Source organism: Neolamprologus multifasciatus, chromosome 17, assembly GCF_963576455.1.
Source record: "Neolamprologus multifasciatus chromosome 17, fNeoMul1.2, whole genome shotgun sequence".
NCBI classification, from domain to species: Eukaryota; Metazoa; Chordata; class Actinopteri; order Cichliformes; family Cichlidae; genus Neolamprologus; species Neolamprologus multifasciatus.
In genome coordinates, this window is record NC_140455.1 from 18,627,691 (window position 1) to 18,648,886 (window position 21,196).

Genomic DNA, 21,196 nt, shown 5'->3' on the forward strand with positions numbered 1-21,196 from the left:
TGGCCTCCACGTGCCTGTATGACTTCCCTACAATGCTTGGGTATTCTCCTGATGAGATGGCGGATTATCTGTTGAGGGATCTTCTCCCAAGTCCTGGACTAAAGCATCTGCCAACTCCTGGATCTCCTGCATATCTGTCCCAGATATGCTCAATTGGATTCAGGTCTGGGGGAACGGGCGGGCCAGTCCATAGCATCAATGCTTTCGTCTTGCAGGAACTGCTGACACAAGCAGACAGCAGAACATTCTCCATGGTGTCTCCAGACTCTGTCACATCTGTCACATGTGCTCAGTGTGAACCTACTTTCATCTGTGAAGAGCACAGGTCGCCAGTGGCGAAGATGCCAATCTTGGTGTTCTCTGGCAAATGCCAAACACTCCTATCCTCCTAGTTTACGCATACAAAATGCAAATATGGCCATAGTGTTAACTTGTCTTGGTTTATAACTGTAATTATCATTTCCTAAAATAATAAAAGTTCATTTTAAATATTTAAATATTATCTATAAACCTAACCAAGGAAATGGCAGAATAGCTTGTGATAAAAGACCGAAACACCCTTTGAAGTTGAGGCACACGACGATGTGTCCTGTTGGTAAAGTTTCCGGGCTGCCATTCCTCAAGACTTTCACTATTTGAAGCAATGTTTTATCAGGGATTGTAACACTTAGTTACAAAATGATTATTGAATCATTTAAATATAATGTTAAGTGTTTTTGGAATTCTTAGGTTTTATATTCAACATTCAAGTTTATGGGGATGTGCCACTTTCTATGCATTACCATAGTGTAAATGTGGTCCTGACTTCAACCTGTAATCAAACCTTGTAATTACTGACTTTCTATATTGCACCACTATTGGGTAAAAAATGTAACTTTATGTTTACGGCCAGTTTTAGCTTCACAAATGGGCTCCTCCATCATAAATCCAGCGTGCAGTGTGTATTTACTCTAAAACAAACTGGTCACATTTTGTTGGGAAAAGTGTTTTCCTCTTGAATTCTACGAGCTCAGAGGTAAAAAATGCAAAACTGAAAGTTTCCTACTTGAAAGATGGAAACATGCTAACACAAACATCAAGGAGATGCATTCAAAATTATTAAAGTAATACAAATTAGAAACATCCTATCTCAAAGTGATGCTCATGCTTGCTCGCGTATTTATTATTTCTAGGCTCGACTGCTGTATTTCATCAAAAATATGTAGAGGCCACCTTTAAAAGTCACTGAATGATTCAAAGTGCTGTATGTATGAACATATTTTTTTAAGAGAATCTGGTTTCTTGACCATGTGAGTTCGTTCAGCAGAAAGCACACACACACAAACACACACACACTGATGACTAATTCAGGTGGAGGAGGTGCAGCAGAAACACCAAGCTAATTAGGCATCTGAGTGAACCAGCTCAGCTGCACAGAGGAAGGTAAAGTTGCAGGACAGAGACAAAGCAAAGGACCAAGATGGACTCTCAGCACATTGTAAGTATCTGCTGAGTTGTTTTTCTTTATTTAAATACATTATTTGTGGTTACTAAAAAAATGCTGTATTGAACATTATTTTTTAAAAATTATAAGGAAAACAGAAAGCCTAAGCTCTCAGCTGCTGCATGGGTCCATTGACTTGATTTTGATACTGAATGCATATTGAATTAAGTGAGTTTCATATCATAACAGTTAGTTAAAATGATGATTCCCTCTATTAATAAAGGAAAAACATAATCCAAGCCTATCTGGTCCTGAGTTAAAAATCACGAGTTAAGTGTGATCAACCATATTTGTTTGGATAGTTGAGTACAATTTCATTAGTCACACTTAGATTAGATTACTTAAGTAGAACCTGTGTGACAAAGTGAAGTAGGTTTAAAGATCTCAAAAATCAACACATTCTGTTACAATCTAAACAGCTGAGAAACAAAGTGTTTGATATCTATCAGTCTGGAAAGGGTTACAAAGACCGTTATTCACAAATCAAGAAAACATGGAACATCTGTGAACCTGCCCAGGAGTGACCGGCCTAGCAAATGTAGTCTGAGTGGATCAATGCCTCATGCAGGAGGCCATGACTCAATAATAAAAGAGACTGGGCAAAACTGGCATCCATGGGAGACTTCCATGGAGAAAACCCCTGCTGACTAAAAAGAGCACAAAGCCTTGTCTGACATTACCAAAAAGCATCTTGATGAACCCCCAAGTTTTAGGGGGAAATATTCTGTGGACTGATGAGACAAAAGCTAAACTTTTTGGAAAGTTTGGCTTACATTAAATCGGGAGCAAAACTAACACAGCATTTCATAAAAAGAACATCAGAGCCGCAGTCAAACATGGTGGTGGTAGTATCCTGGTCTGAGGCTGCTATGCTACTTGAGGACCTGCATGACTTGTTGTAATTGTAGAATTCTGCAAAAACGATTGGGCCAAAATTCCTCCACAGAGAGCTCAAAGACTTATTGACTGTTGTCACAAACGCTTGATTGCAGTTGTTTCTGCAAAGATGGCCCAACCTGTTAAAATTTACATCTACATTTTGCATATTTAACACTACCACTTTGTAATGTATATTACACTGATGGTGAGTTCATACAGACTGGTACTCAAAGGCCTTGGGTAACAAACAAAAGCATCAACTGAGGGCTTGTGAGGTCATTCAGGACTGGAGTGACCTCTCTGGGTTAATTTGGTTGGACCAGTGAGGTAAATCTACACAAAACAAAAAAGACAAAAACCAGGTGTAGCGTTCCTGAGCCGATATAACCACCTAATCTCTACTCTGTGTGTGTGTGTGTGTGTGTGGTGTCGTCTGTCAGCCCGGAGACTGATGGACAGATGTCTCCTGTCACCACGGTAACTGACTGTCTCCTTTTTTTCCAGGCTTCCGTCTGTCCTCTGACAACATGTAATTAACTGACACTCTACCCTCTGTGTGCGTGTGTGTGTGTGTGTGTGTGTGTGTGTGTGTGTGTGTGTGTGTGTGTGTGTGTGTTGCAGGGCCGGATCGGAGCTCGACATCTCTCTCAGATTCAGGAGGAGTCGGACAGCAGAGAGCACAGGTAACTGCTCAGGTGAAGAGATACACCACCGAAAGAAAAAAGAAAGAAAAGAAAGGAAATGACAAATTAATCTGAAACAAACGAGTCTGATTAAGAAGCTACCAGCAAAGGTAGGATTATACAAGCAGGTAGAGAGGCTAAAAGGGAAGGGGGACAGTCTTGGTAGTGCGTTCGTGCACGTCATTGTTGTCATCATTTCACATAGGAAGGCTCCTAACTGAGCAAATTGACCTGGGAGTATCTGTATTAAGAGCTGTTTGATTTCTCTAGATGCTAAGGAAAGGTGCATGTGTGCTTCCTTTGTTACCTCCTTTAGCAGAGGATACATGGGAGCATCTTTTGAAGCAGACAGTGCCATCTATCTATTCATAGTGATGCACCACCTGATGATTAATGAAAGCAGTAAGCAAAGCAAAGTAGTGCATATCATGTAAATGTTGAGTATATGTGCGCTTTCCATTTCATAACATAATTTGATGTTTTCAGTTTTTAATAACAGACCATTAAACCCACAGTTGAACTCTGAGCATCAAATAAAATCTGCAACAGAGATTTATATAAGCTCTCTAAATCAAGATTATAAGCAATATTAAATATACTTAAGTTTCCCTGTAAATAAGCTTGCATTAGTTATGTCCCCACAATGGCCTCTTAATTGCATAAGTAATAGTCATATAAAATCCTAAACAAGTAGGAGGATTGGAGTTAGAGTCCAACATCTCTCTAGCAGGAAACATAATAATGCTGATGATTTATGATTTATTTCATTCAGAAATCAGGTTGTTGTTTTTATGATCTGCATGAAACAACGCAGTAAGAGAACACTGTGGAAGGTTTGGGTAGGGTTAGCGTTTATACTGCATGTATTTAATAAAATAGTTTGTTAAAAACACAAAATGAACAATCGATTAGCCTTAAAATGATTAAATAATAGGAATAGAAGGTTCAAATTTCCAAAAGAATAAAAGTACAACTTAGATTTTGGTGGTTAGTAAAGTGGTTAAAAAAAATAAAATAAAATAAGAACTATAAAGTAAAGTTATCTAAACTAAACTTGGATGGAAACATTGCTGCTGGCAATAGAGGACCTGGAAACTCAGTCAGGGCAGTTCAATCTGATAACTGTGTGTGTGTGTGTGTGTGTGTGTGTGTGTGTGTGTGTGTGTGTGTGTGTGTGTGTGTGTGTGTGTGTGTGTGTGTGTGTGTGTGTGTGTGTAAGAGAGAGATAATCTGCACTGAAGCACAACCTTGGCAGAGGGATACTTTACTGTGATCAGACCCACTGTGTAAACAAATCTGAATGGAAACTGGTTTACATGGAGGAGTTTGTGTGTCACAGTGTGTGTGTGTGTGTGTGTGTGTGTGTGTGTGTGTGTGTGCATGTGTGCGTGCGTGCGTGTGTGACTATATGTCTTTGTGAGGCTGAAATCTCATATGTGAGGAGGTTTGCGGACAGACAGGACATTTTTGGACAGGACTGCTGAAAACTATTCACAGCATTTAAATGAAACTTAAAAAAAGGGTGATAATTAAGTTTTAATCTACTTTGTTACGCTTGGCTATTTGAAAATAGGTTTAGCTCTTTTATAAAGATTTAATCTTCAAAGGGCTCTTTGAGAGTTCCGACTTGGTTTTTAGGGTTCATGTTTAAAATCAGTTTTGGTCCTGAGAACATGATATTAACATGGGTCCCCACAAAGATAGGATGGCAAATTTCTGTGTGTGTCTGTGTGTTAATTGCTATGCCAATCAGCACGCGCTGTCAGCTCGACAAGATTAAGACATGATGGGCTGAAATATGAACTCATCACTTTCCCTCCTGCTCTGTCAGTTCCTGTTTCCTGCCGCCAATCATCCAGCAGCAGCAGAAAGGTGAAAGAAGGAAACCACGTGTGGTGGAGAGACAGGAAGAGAGGAGTCCGTCTGATGAGCCGTCCTTGCTGCCTCTGGGCAGCCAACAGGAGAAGCTGGAGGACAACAGGAGTCTGCTGGAGGAGGTAATGTTTACAAAAGATATTACAAATTCACATCACAGCTGTGGTTGATTGTTAGAAGGAGATCAAGATGAAGCAGCTCACCCGCTACAATTTCTTAGGTATATTTAATATAGAAATGCCAGATAAATACTGATTTTAAGACTTAATACTGCACAATGTAAAAAAACAGACAAGACTAAACAATCTAGCTAGCCGTGGCTGTAACATTTGGGTATGAATATATTTAAAGGCAGTCATTTTTAAACCTTATAATTTTTTTTCTTTTTGTTACTTTGTTACTCTTACTTCATAAAATTCGATAGTCTATGTTCTTCAAATTAAAATGGCCAATCACAAGAAAGCGGACAAACTGTGAACTGTGACTTATACACAGTGTTTAGATTTGAAGAGAGATGTGAATTAATGAATTTATTAGTATTTATAAATCATTTTTATCAGCTAAATTAATGTATGAATACCAAAATAAAATACTTTCTTGGAACTTTGCCCAGAAAATGGAATAAACTGATAAGCTAAACCTTGCTAGGAATGTTTCTATGTGTCTAAAGCTTGATTTACATCCTCGTGCTGGGTGATTAGAGTGGGTTTATCTTTCTTTTTTTTTCAGTTAGCTCATATCGAGAAGGAGCTTCGAGATTCTCAGCAGCTGGATGAGGAGCGACAGCGGGAAGCTGAATTCCTCCGTCAACAGCAAAACAAGCTGCTGTGGCAAAACCTCTGTTACCTGAGTCTCAGCCAGCGGATCACCAAGTACGCAAAAATACACAAACACACCCGAGGAGTTAAAGTTATGTAGTATTTTTAGCCTGTTTGCTTTAACCTCTCCACAAAACCCCTCTGCTTTCTGTGAGTACTCTGGTTAAAAAGAGATCCTTTAAAATCCTTTAAAATATTGTAAGAAACAGTCATTTCTGATCAAACTCATTCAACTCTGGTTGACTCAGAATGATTCAAGTAAAAATAAAGATCTGATCCAAAATGTATCAGAAAAGCCTGTTGAGTGTTTTATGTTTTCCTTTTGTTGTTGCTCCTCTATTTAACCCTGCATTTCTCTTCGACTCAGCTTCATTAACCACAAGTTTAAAAAAAAGAAAGAAAAAAAAACCCCTTTGTCAGCTTCACCATCTGATCTTTAAGTGATGACGTATGAACCCTGCTTGCGGGTCCAAATTACTCTGCGTTTATTAAGGCTGTTGTGTTTTTAACATATTTAATGTTTTGTATCTTGTTCTATTTATTTTAAACAAGCCAGTAAAAACAGGCAGTGATCACTTTCTGTCTCTCTCGGTTTTTGTTAGTACTGTTCATTATAAAGTTCAGTTTTTAAAACCTTACAGTGTCACCACAGCCCAGCCCATGCAGCAGTAAATTAATGACTTACCTCATATTGTGGATGGATTATCTCAGTTGTTCTCCTGACTGAAGTTTGGTCCGTTTACAACATCCTGCCATGCGATTGCATTTGTCTCTAACCATCGGGAACCCTCACGTTAACTTTTATTGAATGGAAAAAAGTTAGCATTCATCTTCCAGCTTCACTGTGTTTATGTTATGCTAACATAGCTGTGTCGCCAGCAATCACGTCATCATTATATACCAGCAAATAGTTTACAGAAAATTTCTCTTTCAGCCAAACTGTCTGATCTTTTATTATAACATCACCTTGTACTTACAGCTTTGTTACCGAACCATGGAAGGGCTTTTAACAGAAAAAGACTTAATTTGAAATCTAATGCCTTCTAGTCTGTAGAAAAATGTGGCTAAATCTCACCCACCCCTAGCCCTAGAAAGTTGATATGGTGGATGTTGGAATATTAAACGGTTTTATTGTTGGTAATTTAGAAATTCTGAACAGTTTTTTCAAACCTGAAACATGGCTGGGCTCTGAATTAAAGAGTATAAATGAGTCTAAGAGTAGATTAATTAAAACAGCTGCATTTATCCTGAGACATTTACAGTGTCAGGGATAATTAACTGATGATTAACTTTTTTGAGTGTAATCTTTTCCCTGTATAGACCCTGGGTCAGCAGCTACTTCAAGACGTTTCCCATGCACATCTACTGTCTGCCAGTCCAGGGCCCCAGTCGCAAAGGCAGGAGGTGGGGACTGAAGAAGAGGAGATGACTTACACTTTGTAAATTTGTTGGAAAAATATACGTTTATTTATGTTTTTTATCGTACAAATAAATGTAATTTCCTCATTCTTGGCAAAACTTTCTGATTTATTGTTTTTAGTTTAGTTTAGATACTGATCATTGTGTCAGGTGTGTTGATCATCTAGGTAACATCACGTAATGATAATAATAAAGAACTGGGGAGATTAAAAGTGTTTATTGTCCACTACAGTGTCTTTTATCCGCAACTTTAGGGACTGATGATACCCCTTAGTGCTTTCATTAACACAAAGTACTTCTAAGTGCTTCTAATTTTGAAGTCAAAAGGTGTCTCTGCTTTGTGAACGACCTATTGATTAGTTTTGCTAGCTTTTGCTCACGGGAAAACATATATTATACTTCATATTTCAAATATGATCTGGATATGATCATATACTATGGTCATACCAGAGATAACCTGACCTTTCAGTGTGAGAAAATGAACCTTTCATATACTGCATTTGAAAAGGGCAAGTGTATTAATCTCACTAACACAGTAGACACAAGATAAGTTAGAATTTAAAAATCCCAAACGAAGGTAATTAAACCACATTAAGCATCCTTTGATGAAGACAATGGTTTAAAATCATATATTTGTTCTTCTGTATGATACATACCGTATATGGGTGTAAAACTGACCTGATGTTGGAACGGAGTGTTTTCCGTGATCGACTCTGAATGCAGCACGACGTTTGTACGTCACAGCGTCACACCGTCGTCCCTCCCTTCTTGAGTGTACGTGCACAGCTTCTCCGCTGAATACTAGACATTATGGTGAGCTTTTACCATTGTTTCTTTAATATTTTGGACAGGTCTAAATAAACAGATTCGCTCGTATTTGTCTACAAGCGCTTACAGATTCAGTTCAGCAGCTTCTATGTCATTAGTCAGTTTCAGAGGCAGTTTGGCTCCCCGTTAGCTGGCGGTGCTAACCGGCAAGCAAGCACATGGGCGTTGTGAATGCGCTAGCAGCTAAGCTAACAGCTTAAATGTGGACCTGTGTGTCATTACATAGGTTGTGATGAAGCTGGCAGATGTATGGCAGCGAACGGAGAAAACTAATCTGTATGGTTGCTTTGGTGCCCCTCTGGCTGCTCTTGTTCCTCTCGTTTAACCCGTTAGCATGCTAACGGAGGGTTGGGTGTCATTTGTGCTTTGTGACTGTTTGAGGAACAACTCAGACGCTAATAAATGGTTAATAATTGCGCTATAGGCAGAAACAGTGAACGTGACCGACAAGTAAATGTTTTACCAGCTAATATGAGACAGAGATGTTTAAATTTTTACGTTTTGCTTATTTTCTTATTAATTTGTCTAAAAGCTTCTAGCGGTTTCTAGTGTATTAGGGGCAGGTCTCGACTGTCGCTGCTGCCTTCACGGCCGCAGGAAAAAAATACCCTGTGCACGCCTAGCAGCAACATATAGATATACATGTCATTCAAGTTTGTTAAAGTGTAACAATTTGTGGCTTTTTTGTGAAATGTACAAAAGTTATTGTAATGATCAGTAATCAGTGACTGACTGTTTGATTGTTGCCTTTCTTTGTAGGCGTCCTTATCGATGGCCCCGGTCAACATCTTCAAACATGGAGCAGATGAAGAAAAAGCAGAGACTGCCCGACTGGTGAGTTGCTTTGTATGAGATACATACTCGCCATAAAAAAATGTGTTTATTCTGTTTCAAGTTCAGTTAAACCTTTGAATTTTTCTCCCTCTAGTCATCTTTTATTGGTGCCATTGCTATTGGTGATCTGGTGAAGAGCACTCTTGGCCCGAAGGGGATGGTAGGTTGATTCAAACCTCAAGAGTGCTACTGCAGAATTTTAGTCTAAGGAAACACAAGAATAAGTTGTAATCAGAGGGTTTCTCTTTCTCTTCAGGATAAGATCCTGCTCGGTGGCGGGAAGGGTGGCACAGTGACTGTGACCAATGATGGTGCAACCATCCTGAAAGCTATCGGTGTCGACAACCCAGCTGCCAAAGTTCTGGTTGGTGAGTGGAGACGCTTGACACTTTAAGATCCAGGTTAAAGGTTTAAAAGAAAAAATAAACATTAATGAAGGTTTCTTGGTGCTGAATTTGCACTACCTCACTAAAAGTAGGCTAACAAATAAAAAAGCTGATTTAAAGTAGAGTGTCCATGCTTATTGGTTAAGACACAGTAAAAAAATACTAATTAAGTGTAATTTAGAGATCCTTTGTGATTAAATGATATCACACTGAGACCTTTTATCTGAGGTTTTGATGGGAAAACAATTGTGTTTGCAGACATGTCCAAAGTTCAGGACGATGAAGTCGGAGATGGGACGACCTCCGTTACCGTGCTCGCCGCAGAGCTGCTGCGGGTAAATACCTATTTGTCAGACTGAGATTTCAAAGTAAAGCACACCCTGGTTCCCTGCTGTGGTGGCCATGTGGGCCTTGCTCACAGTCTCAGCTGTCAGTGTTGCCATTTCAGGAGGCGGAGCTTCTGATCGCCAGGAAGATCCACCCACAGACTATCATCTCTGGCTGGAGGAAAGCGACTCAGGCGGCCAGAGAGGCTCTGAGGGACGCAGCTGTCGACCACAGGTGAGGCAAAATTAAGATGTCCGTGTTTGTCTCCTTGCTTTCACCTTCCGCTTTCCCTGCCTCATCATCCTCTCTGGTCTCCATAGCAACGACCCAGCTCGTTTCCAGGAGGACCTGCTGAACATCGCCCGCACCACACTGTCCTCCAAGCTGCTCACTCACCACAAAGATCACTTTGCCAAGCTCGCCGTCAACGCCGTCATGAGGCTGAAAGGCTCTGGAAACTTGGAGGCCATCCACATCATCAAGAAGCTGGGAGGCAGCCTCACTGACTCCTACCTGGATGAAGGTGAGGTCATGCAACGTCACGGATCTCCTGTATCATTCCTGATTGGTTGCAGGACTTTAATGTCTGTTGTGTCTAGGTTTCCTATTGGACAAGAAGATCGGAGTGAACCAGCCAAAGAGGCTGGAGAACGCCAACATCCTGATCGCCAACACTGGCATGGACACTGACAAGATCAAGGTAAAAACACCAGGTCACTGTCAGGAGACGTTGCAAGTTTGTGAAAGAAAGCGAGAGGATCTAAATCGGGTGCTTCCTGTTCCCGTGTGATCGATATCGTGATTGTTTGTGTTTCTGCATCTGTCAGATCTTCGGCTCCAGGGTTCGTGTTGACTCGACGGCAAAGGTCGCAGAGATCGAACTCGCAGAGAAAGAGAAGATGAAGGAGAAGGTCGACAGAATCCTGAAACACGGCATCAACTGCTTCATCAACAGGTACGACTGAACCGCCATTGCACGTTTCTGTAACCTGTCAGGTGTTCTGCTTCTGTCCTCCCTGAGGTTTAATCACATTGTTTTTGTTGGTCAGTCTAACCTGAAGGTCTTAGTGATGCTGAACTGTGAAGCCTCTTTTAGTTTTTCATAAAGGGCGTGGCAGCTGCATTATTGCCCAGTCTGGCCCAAACTTCATACGTGTAATCAGAGGTTGATGCAAACACTTCTGTTATTGTATTGTATTTTGCACACCTGTTGCTTGTGAAGCTTGCACACAAGGATTTCACTTCCATGTGCTGTACCAGTGTACCTGCACATGTGATGTGACAATAAAAGTGATTTGATTTGATTTGACACGCCTGCATGCCAGAATTCAGGAGCTGTCACAGCGCCATCTTGTTGTGCACCTCATAGCTGGATTAACACAGCTGCCTAAAATTTGGTCAGGGATGTTTTAAAAAGTCGAAGGTGCTCTTGTTAAAAAAAATGTATTAAATGTGTTTTCCTGGCAACATGTTGGATTTTGATGTGTTCCCATGAAACACAAAGCGGTTCCACAGGGTTTAAAACAGCAGCAGCTATATCTGTTTGGTGGATATGAGGCTACTAATCACTGATGACAGGATCTCCTACACACAATTAGCAAAATGCAGACAAATTTTAAAGACGGTTAAGGCGTTAGTTTTGTGTAAGTAAACCTAAGAATACAGAATCCAATATTAACAGTGTGTAAAATAGTGAGCCATGTTCGTCAGCTTCAGCATGATGACCTCCATGTTTGTTTGAGGCAGTGGTCAGTGGGACAGTTGCTCACTTTATCTCAGCGTCACTCACCCCAGTGTTTGTTTTGTTTTCCCTTCGTACAGGCAGCTCATCTATAACTACCCAGAGCAGCTCTTCGCTCAGGCTGGCGTCATGGCCATCGAGCACGCCGACTTCGCTGGCATTGAGCGCCTCGCTCTCGTCACCGGTGTGTATGCATATACACACAAAAATAAACTGTTCTTTAACGAAAGGCGTGTTTTACAATCTTTTTCATGTGTTAAATACTTGAAAAAATGTGACCTTCACTGATTACTGATGTAATGTGATCAGGTGGGGAGATCACCTCCACCTTTGACCACCCAGAGCTGGTGAAGCTCGGGCACTGCAAGCTGATCGAGGAGGTGATGATCGGCGAGGACACGCTCATCCACTTCTCTGGAGTTGCCATGGGTGCGAACACACACTGAGGACTTGAACTCATTTTTCATAATGACATACTCATCTTTAGCTCCTCCTCTTCCTCAGGTGAGGCATGCACCGTTGTCCTGCGGGGAGCGACCCAGCAGATCCTGGATGAAGCGGAGCGCTCACTGCACGATGCTCTGTGTGTGCTCTCACAGACGGTGATCGAGCCACGCACAGTCTATGGAGGAGGTAGGCGCACATACAGCTGATCTAAAACTACAGCACTGTCCTCATTCTTCACCTACCTTACAGCAGAGCACAAAAAATGCGGCACATGTGGAACATTAAGGTTCTTAAGGATGGGAATTTGTGTTAGCAGCATAATAAAGCTGTTTCTGTCCTGGATGCAGTCTCCACTTTACCATCATGCTTACTGTCTTTAGTGCAATGAAAATAAAATGAATGTTTAAATCCACGCTGCAGAAAGCGCTGCTGTTTTCCTCCTCCGGCAAACGAACTGAAATCAGCTGATTGTAGCACAAGTGGAACCGATAGGTGGGATCTATCAGCAGGCAGACTTACAATTCCGGGGAACTGAACTACTGGGAGCCGGTTCTCAATTCCCATCCCTAATGATGAACTAATACCATCTCACACTTGTGTGTGTTCTGCTCCTCATCAGGCTGCTCTGAGATGCTGATGGCCAAGGTTGTGAGTGATCTGGCCAACAGGACGCCAGGAAAGGAGTCTGTTGCCATGGAGTCATTTGCCAAGGCTCTGAGGATGGTAAATACTAAAACTCAGATTCTACAATTGTAAATTATAGGAATTTCTTTGATTACAACCACATGTGACTTTGATCTCATGTGTCATCATCCGCTTCCTCTTCCAGCTGCCAACCATCATCGCAGACAACGCCGGATACGACAGCGCTGACCTGGTGGCTCAGCTCAGAGCTGCGCATCAGGAGAACAAGACCACATTTGGACTGAGTGAGTGATGCTCACAGACAAGCACACATCACCTCATCTCAGAACTAGAAGAATAATAACTATAATTATTAACAAACACATGTTTGTGTTATTTAAAAAAAAAAAAAAGGTATCAAGGTTTATCCTTGAACCTGTGCTGCTCTACTAACACAGTCAGAACCACAGCTAGCTGCATACCGACTGAATCTAACTTCCTATGAAGATGGGTAAGTGCAGCTAATGCTAGAGAGAAAATATGCATCCTAGAAAGACTAGAACTAATATCATATAAAGAGGATGTCTTGATGCATTCTCAATCATCCAGGAAAATAAATCTCCAAAAGTTGATTCTGTTCATCTGGACGTAGCGTTTTCTGGGAGAAACGTTTCTCCCAGAAAACGCTACGTCCAGATGAACAGAATCAACTTTTGGAGATATAAAGAGGGTGAACATCTTAGAAAGATGGTTAACTATGTGGCTAAAGTGAAGGATGGCCAAATAACTAAGCTAACATTATAAATATCTAACTTTTTTTTAAAAAAATTGCTTATTTATTAAGCCAAAGTCCCAGAAGGTTGGCTACTTGTAGCTAAAGTCACATATAGAAAGCCAATTAAAGCTAAAGTCAAAACAGCATGCCTACTTAACTGAAGTCATAAACGATTAACATCCTACAAAGATGGTCAACTATAGAAAAGGGCATAGAAAGATGGCAAACATTGAAGAGGAATTGAAAGAGCAATTATGTAGCTAAACACGGAAAAATGAGTAACTACAGCTAAGGTTGTACAGCTAAAGACACTTAACTGTTTCGCTAAACCTAAAAATGGCAGACTAAAGTTAATGTCATAGACAGCTAGTATCATAAACATGGTTAACTACCTAAGTAAACTTACGCATAGAAAGCTGACGAAAGACTGTTGTACAGAGGTGTAATATCTTGTTATCTTGCTCGAATGCTTAGCTAAAGTCACAGGATAATGTTGCAGAGACACCTAATCTAGAAAGATTAATAACTATGTAGCTAAAGTCACAGGTGAAAATGCTAACTAAGGCTGTGTGAAATAAAAACGACTAACTGTTTGGCTAAATTCCAAAAAAAGTTAACTAATGCTGCTGTTATAGACAAAAAGCTAATATCATAAAAGGATAGCAACTGAGCTAAAGCCACAAAAAGACAACCAACTACCACTTGCACCATAAAAAGGTAGATAACATCTTACAAACTACCTAGCTTAAATCACATTTTATTGTGAATAATTCAAACTGCTGACTAGCTTAGCATGCCTGTTTCTCCTGTTTTATTCTTGTGATTTGGTGGTTAAGCAGCTGTTAGATTCTAACAGTGTCTGTGTTTCCCCGCAGACATGTCTGATGGCACGGTGGGAAACATGGTAGATCTCTGCATCACAGAGTCGTTCCAAGTGAAGCGCCAGATGTTGCTGAGTGCGTCTGAGGCCGCCGAGATGATCCTAAGAGTGGACAACATCATCAAAGCTGCACCCAGGTCAGTTCAGTCCTTTTCAGATCATCTGCGTTTGTTCGTACCAGATTACAGAAATTTACTCTTCATCTCTGTTCTGTAGGAAGAGAGTTCCTGACCATCACCCCTGCTAGAGGAAGAGGAGGATGAGAAAAAACAAACGGGGATCACTTTAGTTATTTATCACTTCTGTGTAGTTCAAATTACATCAAATTGTCAAATTTTTTTCTCTGTTAAATTGGCTGATGCTAACCACCAGACACAGCTAACATCAGTGGCTCTGCTAATGCTAGCTTATGCTGTGCAGTTTCAGCATAAAGTGAAGATGAGAAGTCTTCACACTGTTTTGTTTTTTATGCTAACATTAGCTGAGCTGTTGGCCGAGGCTGGTTGGTGCCAGCTACGCTTAGGAAAGAAGTTTGAACGTTGTTTTGTTTACTGAATAAATGAACCGGTCGCCTGATTCTTTTGTTGCTGTTATTTATTTAGTTTTTCATTCTTTGGCATTTATATTTAACATTTTCCAAATAATAGAAGTAATCACTGCAACTGAAAAATCTGAAGCAGATTTAATCTTGTATAATTAGTCAAACTGTACATTAGGTTGGTGCAGGTTTCTAGATGTCTGATGAGTTATTCTACTGAGATCAGCAGCTTGGAAACTGTAGGACTATCACTCATTTTCAAGGTAATGCATTTATTGGTTATTTTATTAGTTACATTTCGCTGTTACCTGGCTTTACCTTTGCCTTCAGAACTGCCTCAGATATTTTGGCCCATGTTAACATGATTCCATCGCACAGCTGCAGTCATGCATCAGTACATTTCACATTCATGATGCAATTCTCTCATTCTGCAACATCCCAAAGCTGTTGGATGGCCATCTGGTGACTGTGACATCATCTATGACTGGCTGATGTGACAGCTGTATTAACATGTCGTTGAGCATGTGCACGTAATCAGTACTTTTATATATAAAGATGTAAAATATATACAGATTTATTTATGATCAGCTGTTGTGGTGAGATACTCCAGAAATTGCATTTCATAACCTGGAAATGAGCAAGCAGAAGATCAGGAGTGCTGATTATTGATTGATCTGCAGTAACTTACTGAGGTCAAAGTGACTAAGACCTCAGAGTGTCAACAGTTACTCAATCAGACTTAACCACACAGATGGCTTTTCATAGGAAAATGTTTAACCTTTAAAACTAGAAAAAAAAAATCGCTCATTCGGTGCCAGAAAACACATAAAATGCTACTGTTGTTGTCATAAAGCACACCCAGGGTTTTTTGTTTTTGTTTTTGTTTTTTGTAAAGGGGGTTCTGTAATTTTAGAAAGTTCACATTTACACAAGGAGTGAAGGTCACTTCTGTTTTTTGCTCATTCAGATTGAAGATGTTTAGAGGTATCTGGGATTGTATCTCAGCAAGGCTGTTCTTGGGAGGACGGTAGGTTTGTGAGTCATCTGAATAACAGTGTGAGGGGAGCAGGTGATGCTGAAAAGCCACCCACAGAAAAAACGTCTGCTGGTTAAAATAAGATTTAAACCGCTAAAGAGCAGTTCCTGTAATGCTTTCACAACTCTCCAGTCTACAGTCAAGAATACAATAATCCACTGTGTGTAATGCAGCACTTGGATCTGAAAGTAGCAAGTACCCAATCCTGGAGCTGAAGCTGGTGACAGACGACAGAGAACAGGAGTTTGGAGATCATTAAAAGCAGTATGGCATGTTTAAAGTCAGCTGGAACATTCCCAGTTAGAAGATAGGCGTAATAATGGACAACACTCAGCCCAACAGTTTAAAAATACTAATTTAATATAATATTAGTCTAATAACATCCTGGTAAGATGGTGTCATCCATCTGACCATATCTTGATGACAGGGTGCTAAGTTACCAGCTAAAAGTGCCAGTATACCCACCATGTTACTCGCATGCCGTCTGTGACATCATTACACATCGATTTCTGCTCGCTGTTCTGGCCGCTGAGTCTCCTGAAAAGTAGGTGTCAGCACCAGATGGTAGCGCCACATTAACATAAAGAAAAAAAAACCCGGGAAGATTTAATAACTGGGAGCAAAGCTTTTTTCATCTTTGAATCTCTATGAGTCTCTGAGCGTACTGTACTGATGAATCATTAAAATCAACATTATCTTACACTCGTGCCTTCAACCCAGCGGCAGCAGTAAAAGCACAATGCGCCATGTTACAAAAATAAAGAGTTGTTTAACTTGTTGAAATGGTTGCTATGCATATGATGTCAATTTGATGCCAACTTTATCGTACATCGCAGTTAACAAGCCACTGCAGGGCGGGTATAAAATTTAGCGGGCTTCATTAGTAACATTCAGAAAAATGTTTGGTGCCCTCTGGTGGCCATAACAGAGGTCCAGTTCAGGGACTCCAGCTAGCTGAAGTTAAATCTAGCAGACAGTCAGCAGCTTCAGCCGTGTCACCATCCACCTGTCAGTCAAAGAGGTCACGCCTCTAATAATGCAAACTTTAACTTTATACAATTGAATTTGTAAACCTGTTTAAATTATTTAAACAGGTTTACATATAAAGGGGAAATCAAACGTCTTTTTTTCTGCTGTAAAGTTTTAACATGGGAGTCTAAGGGGCTCAAGTCAGGTTGCTAGTTTAATAATAAAAAATAATACATAAAAAAAGCCTTGACCTCCCAGATTTGGACATATACTGTATTGGTAGCTGAGAGAGCCATGGATGACTTAAATACTTGTTGATCCATGTAATCTAAAATCTTATGTGATCAAATAACTGAATAATAAAGACTTCTTCTGTCTGTTTAAGCTTTTGGGGGTGGACCTTCTCACAGTTTATTCACAGACTCAGATCCAATCAGACTTACAGTTCAGTCTGATAAACGTCCCCATCGGGTGCCAAACAGCAGTCTCTCAGACTGGCAGATACAGACATGTTCAGGCTGCTGCTCCTGCTGTTTTTAACATGGATGACCTCAGCGCTGGTCAGGTAGGACAATTACACCTTTGTTAATATGGTTGTTCTCTTTATATTAACAGCTGTGCAGCCACCAGGGATTTAACAATATAAAGTCTGCTTTTCTTCTTTGTTGTACATTTATCAAGGTGCTGCTTAGTGGACCTTCCTCTGTTGAGCCAAAACTAGGCCAACTGTTTTCAAATCAAAAAAGACAATTTGATATAAAAAGTTTTAAAATTTAAAAAAAAAAAAAAACTTACAGAGATACTAAAATGTTCCATCGTCAGCATACCTCTTAGACGGACGCGCTCAATTCGTACTCGATTGCGAGCTGATGGCCTGCTGAATGAGTTCCTGAAGGATCACGCCCCTGACATGATTAACCGCCGTTACGCTCAGTGCTTCCCGTCCAGCACGCCGTCACTGAGGCTCGGACGCACCAGCGAAAGGATCTACAACTTCATGGATGTAAGAAGAACAACACTGAGAGTCAGGGTTGCTGGTTCAAAGCCTTCAGCTATTATTAAAATATCCAGTGAGAAGTTTTAACCTTGTTACAGTGATTTAAATATTCCTCTAGGGATCAGTGTTGTCCATAAATATGCTGATTTAAGAATGATTATCAGAATTGAGGGAAAGTTGCTCAGTTCTGAAATATCAGTATGTCCTAAGTATGCAACTCAAGTTGGACAGAAGCAGTATTAAGTATTATTACAGAAGCAGAAATAAAATAAGGAAAAAGTGATCATATGTACTGCATTTCCATTCTTTATGTCCTCACAAGATATATGTCCCCAAAGTAAGATGTAGTTATTTCCTACATATAGAAGCGGTAGTGGTTAGCAAATGAAAACAACACAGCCCAGTTTACTGAATAGAAACTAACTTAACTAATTTATACTATCAAAACAAAGGGAGTGCCAAGCTGGCCAAAATATGTTAGCATACATGCTAACATTAGCATGAGCATGTCACAACCGGCTACCTTTTTATTTATCTCAGAATTTTTCAAATTAAAATCTCAGCCACACTTTGTGCCCCTGCTGCGTTTCAGGCTCAGTTTTATGGTCAGATCAGTTTGGGGACTCCAGAGCAGAACTTTTCTGTGATTTTTGACACCGGATCAGCTGACCTCTGGGTGCCATCATCCTACTGCATCAGCGAGGCCTGCGGTAACACCTTACATAGCACCACACAATACCACACAACACCAGTGTTGCATTTGCAGGTCAGGGCAGCCTGACTTTGGTTAATTTTGTTCCAGTCTGATAAGAAGTTCAAAGTCTGTGTGTGTACTTGTATAAAGATGTTGTAGGGACATACATCTGACAAAGGCAAGTCCACATGAAGTAAATAACATGTAATGAATATAAGAAAAGGTAATGTCTGTGTGTGTCTTTGCATTCACAGCGCTCCACAAGCGTTTCAAGGCATTTAAATCAGCTTCGTTCAGGCATGATGGTCGGAGATTTGGGATTCACTACGGATCAGGTCACCTGCTTGGAACTATGGCCAGAGACACACTGAAGGTCCAAAAGCTCTCAAAATTAAAAAGCTAAACTTCAGTATTAAAATTAACTAACAGCTGCCACGATTAATTTCAAAAATATTTTCATCCATCAAACTCAGTTTGGCATTCAGGCACAACTAAAGAAGTACTGTTTAATCTTAATCAACTTGTTCCAGATTGGTGATCTAACCATCCTGAACCAAGAGTTTGGGGAGTCCGTTTACGAACCTAGTGAATCATTCCTGACGGCGAAGTTTGACGGTGTCCTGGGAATGAGTTACCAATCCCTTGCAGAGGTTCTGGGCACCAATGTTTTTGACAACATGATTGCACAGAAGCTAGTGGACCAGCCAGTGTTCTCCTTTTACCTGAGCAGGTGCATTCATATCAGGAGCTCACAATTTCACCTCAATTAGATGCTCATTGTCAGGCTCAGAGGTGCATGAGAGGGAGGATAATTACTTCTTCCTGTCTGTTAACCTCTTACTACCCACCTGGTTGTTGGCAGCCCTGCTGAAAATATGGATGGGTTTACTCTTACATTGTAGATGTTAAGAGGGTTTATTTTTAGAATTTCTGGGCAAGCAACTTTAAAAATCATGCTTTGAAACAGGCAGAAGTTTCACAACAAGTTCTTAAGTATTGATAGAGTTTTGGTTGGTCAAGAGGTAAAGGCAGAGCAAGAGATAACCACAGAGAACTGAAAAGGTCAAGGGTAACCAGGAAGTTCAAAGGGGTTTTACTGTGAGCTGTGGAGATGAGAGTTTTTCCCAAGGTTTCAGTTTTTTAAATAGGGTCTGCCTAGTCTGTGTCTAGGTCCAAGACTTATAGACTTCCTACCATCTACAGTGATATCAGAACAAATCCGCTTGGCTTCGCTGACAAGAGCATCTGGTGAGCGGTGTTTCAGAGATACTTGATGTTTAGGGAGGTCTTATGGCTTCTAAGTATGCTTAAGTACGACAGGGTAATTCTACAATTTTGATCATAGACATGATAGGATAAAGAAGAACAATCACCAGGTGAACCAGGAAGATCCATATGGTTGTAATTATTTAAGCATTTCTCCAGTGTTTCAGGGGTCCAGTCCAAGAGTATCTGGTTAGGCACTCGACAGAGATGCTGTACTTCTTGAGGGATATAAATGCGTTTGTTGTTTTTAATATGAGAGTTTTTATCTTTTGTTTACTTAAATGTGAGTTTTGTGCCCACAGAAAAACTAGCCGTACCAATCCAGCAGGGGAACTGTTGTTAGGTGGAACAAACGAAGCGCTGTATATTGGACCAATCAACTGGCATCCTGTCACTGCCAAGGGGTATTGGCAGATCAAGATGGACAGGTACATTTTTCATATTCCAATAGCACAGTACTTTGGCAGTGTACTATGAACCACTTGCAGTAGGGGAAACGGCACAAGACCGTTACCCTCTCTTGTGAAGACATTCATTAATAGAAACATAAAAAATGCTTAATATTTCAGTGTGGCAGTACAAGGTGTGAACTTGTTTTGTCCAAGTGGATGTCAGGCAATTGTTGATACTGGAACTTCCCTCATTGCTGGACCAACCAATGACATTCTGAGGCTCCAACAGCTGATTGGAGCAACACCCTCAAACTTCGGAGAGGTACCAAAATATGTCATCTCATAGTCTACTGAAAGACGAGAGAAAGTTATGACTTTTTCAAAGAAAATGTTTAACCTACAGAGGGGGCACTTAGACTTACTACTTATTCCTGCTTCAAAAACAATATCAGATATTTCTTGAGAATACTATATGACTACCGTAACTGAATTTTTTCAGCATGTCACTCCTCATTTTGTGTGTTTCAGTTTGTTATCGACTGTGCCAGGTTGTCCAGTTTGCCTCAGGTGACTTTTGTCCTGAATGGAACAGAGTACACACTAACAAGTGAACAGTACATCAGGAAGGTAAGGAAGGCTTGTTGTTTTCTTTAGCTTGTGTTAGAACAGCTGCCAGTCTTCTCTTTCTTTTTTTTCTTTCTTTCTTTTTTTTGATAAAATAGTAGCAAGGGTAATTGTTTTGGCGTATTCAAAAATGCGTATTATTTTATTATTTTAATGATGCACCTGTCAAATGGCTGAAATCAGAGATTGCTTTTTGAAATGCTAGCATTTAAACTTCTGTTTATAGATTCTTTTTTACCTCACCCCTAAAAGAAACAAACAAAAAAAAAAACATAAATAGATCATTAATACATTGAGACTTAAGTGCAAATTTAGTAATTTGGCAGCTATATTTATTTTATATACTTTTATATTTTTACTAACAATTAAAATTGCTTAAGAAATAGAATGTCTTTTTTTATAAATGAAGCTACTTAATAACTACACAATCCACTGTTTGTCATTATCAGGAGACACTTGGCAAGAATGAGTTCTGTTTCAGCGGTTTCCAGGCTATGGACATTTATTCCAGCACAGACCCTCAGTGGATTCTGGGAGATGTATTTCTGACAGAGTACTACTCCATCTTTGATAAAGGACATGACCGGGTCGGCTTAGCACGTGCCAGACACCCTCCTGAACCATAACTTATTGGCGAACTCAACAGTCAATAAATACTGCACAATCGAAAAGCATTTTGTC

The 21,196-nt window shown here is 40.2% G+C and overlaps 3 protein-coding genes across 3 annotated transcripts; all 3 read left to right on the plus strand.

The window, feature by feature from the left end:
• Positions 1 to 1,222: 1,222 nt before the first annotated feature.
• On the plus strand, positions 1,223 to 7,256 carry LOC146499270 (uncharacterized). Its single transcript, XM_085138211.1, has 5 exons — positions 1,223 to 1,477; positions 2,984 to 3,045; positions 4,877 to 5,042; positions 5,650 to 5,792; positions 7,059 to 7,256. The coding sequence occupies exons 1-5, from the start codon at positions 1,460 to 1,462 to the stop codon at positions 7,165 to 7,167; spliced, it is 498 nt and encodes a 165-aa protein (XP_084994337.1). The 5' UTR covers positions 1,223 to 1,459; the 3' UTR covers positions 7,168 to 7,256.
• A 588-nt stretch (positions 7,257 to 7,844) lies between these two features.
• cct2 (chaperonin containing TCP1, subunit 2 (beta)) lies at positions 7,845 to 14,575 on the plus strand. The gene is made up of 16 exons (XM_085138153.1): positions 7,845 to 7,970; positions 8,745 to 8,819; positions 8,914 to 8,979; positions 9,076 to 9,187; positions 9,464 to 9,540; positions 9,654 to 9,766; positions 9,853 to 10,055; positions 10,132 to 10,232; positions 10,360 to 10,487; positions 11,354 to 11,457; positions 11,583 to 11,702; positions 11,778 to 11,906; positions 12,340 to 12,443; positions 12,550 to 12,649; positions 13,995 to 14,136; positions 14,216 to 14,575. The coding sequence occupies exons 1-16, from the start codon at positions 7,968 to 7,970 to the stop codon at positions 14,244 to 14,246; spliced, it is 1,608 nt and encodes a 535-aa protein (XP_084994279.1). The 5' UTR covers positions 7,845 to 7,967; the 3' UTR covers positions 14,247 to 14,575.
• Positions 14,576 to 16,972: 2,397 nt separating this feature from the next.
• Positions 16,973 to 21,189, plus strand: nots (nothepsin). Its single transcript, XM_085138183.1, has 9 exons — positions 16,973 to 17,107; positions 17,365 to 17,545; positions 18,132 to 18,249; positions 18,488 to 18,606; positions 18,764 to 18,963; positions 19,802 to 19,927; positions 20,069 to 20,213; positions 20,420 to 20,518; positions 20,965 to 21,189. Exons 1-9 carry the CDS (start codon positions 17,052 to 17,054, stop codon positions 21,139 to 21,141), a joined length of 1,221 nt encoding a protein of 406 aa, XP_084994309.1. The 5' UTR covers positions 16,973 to 17,051; the 3' UTR covers positions 21,142 to 21,189.
• Positions 21,190 to 21,196: the final 7 nt, after the last annotated feature.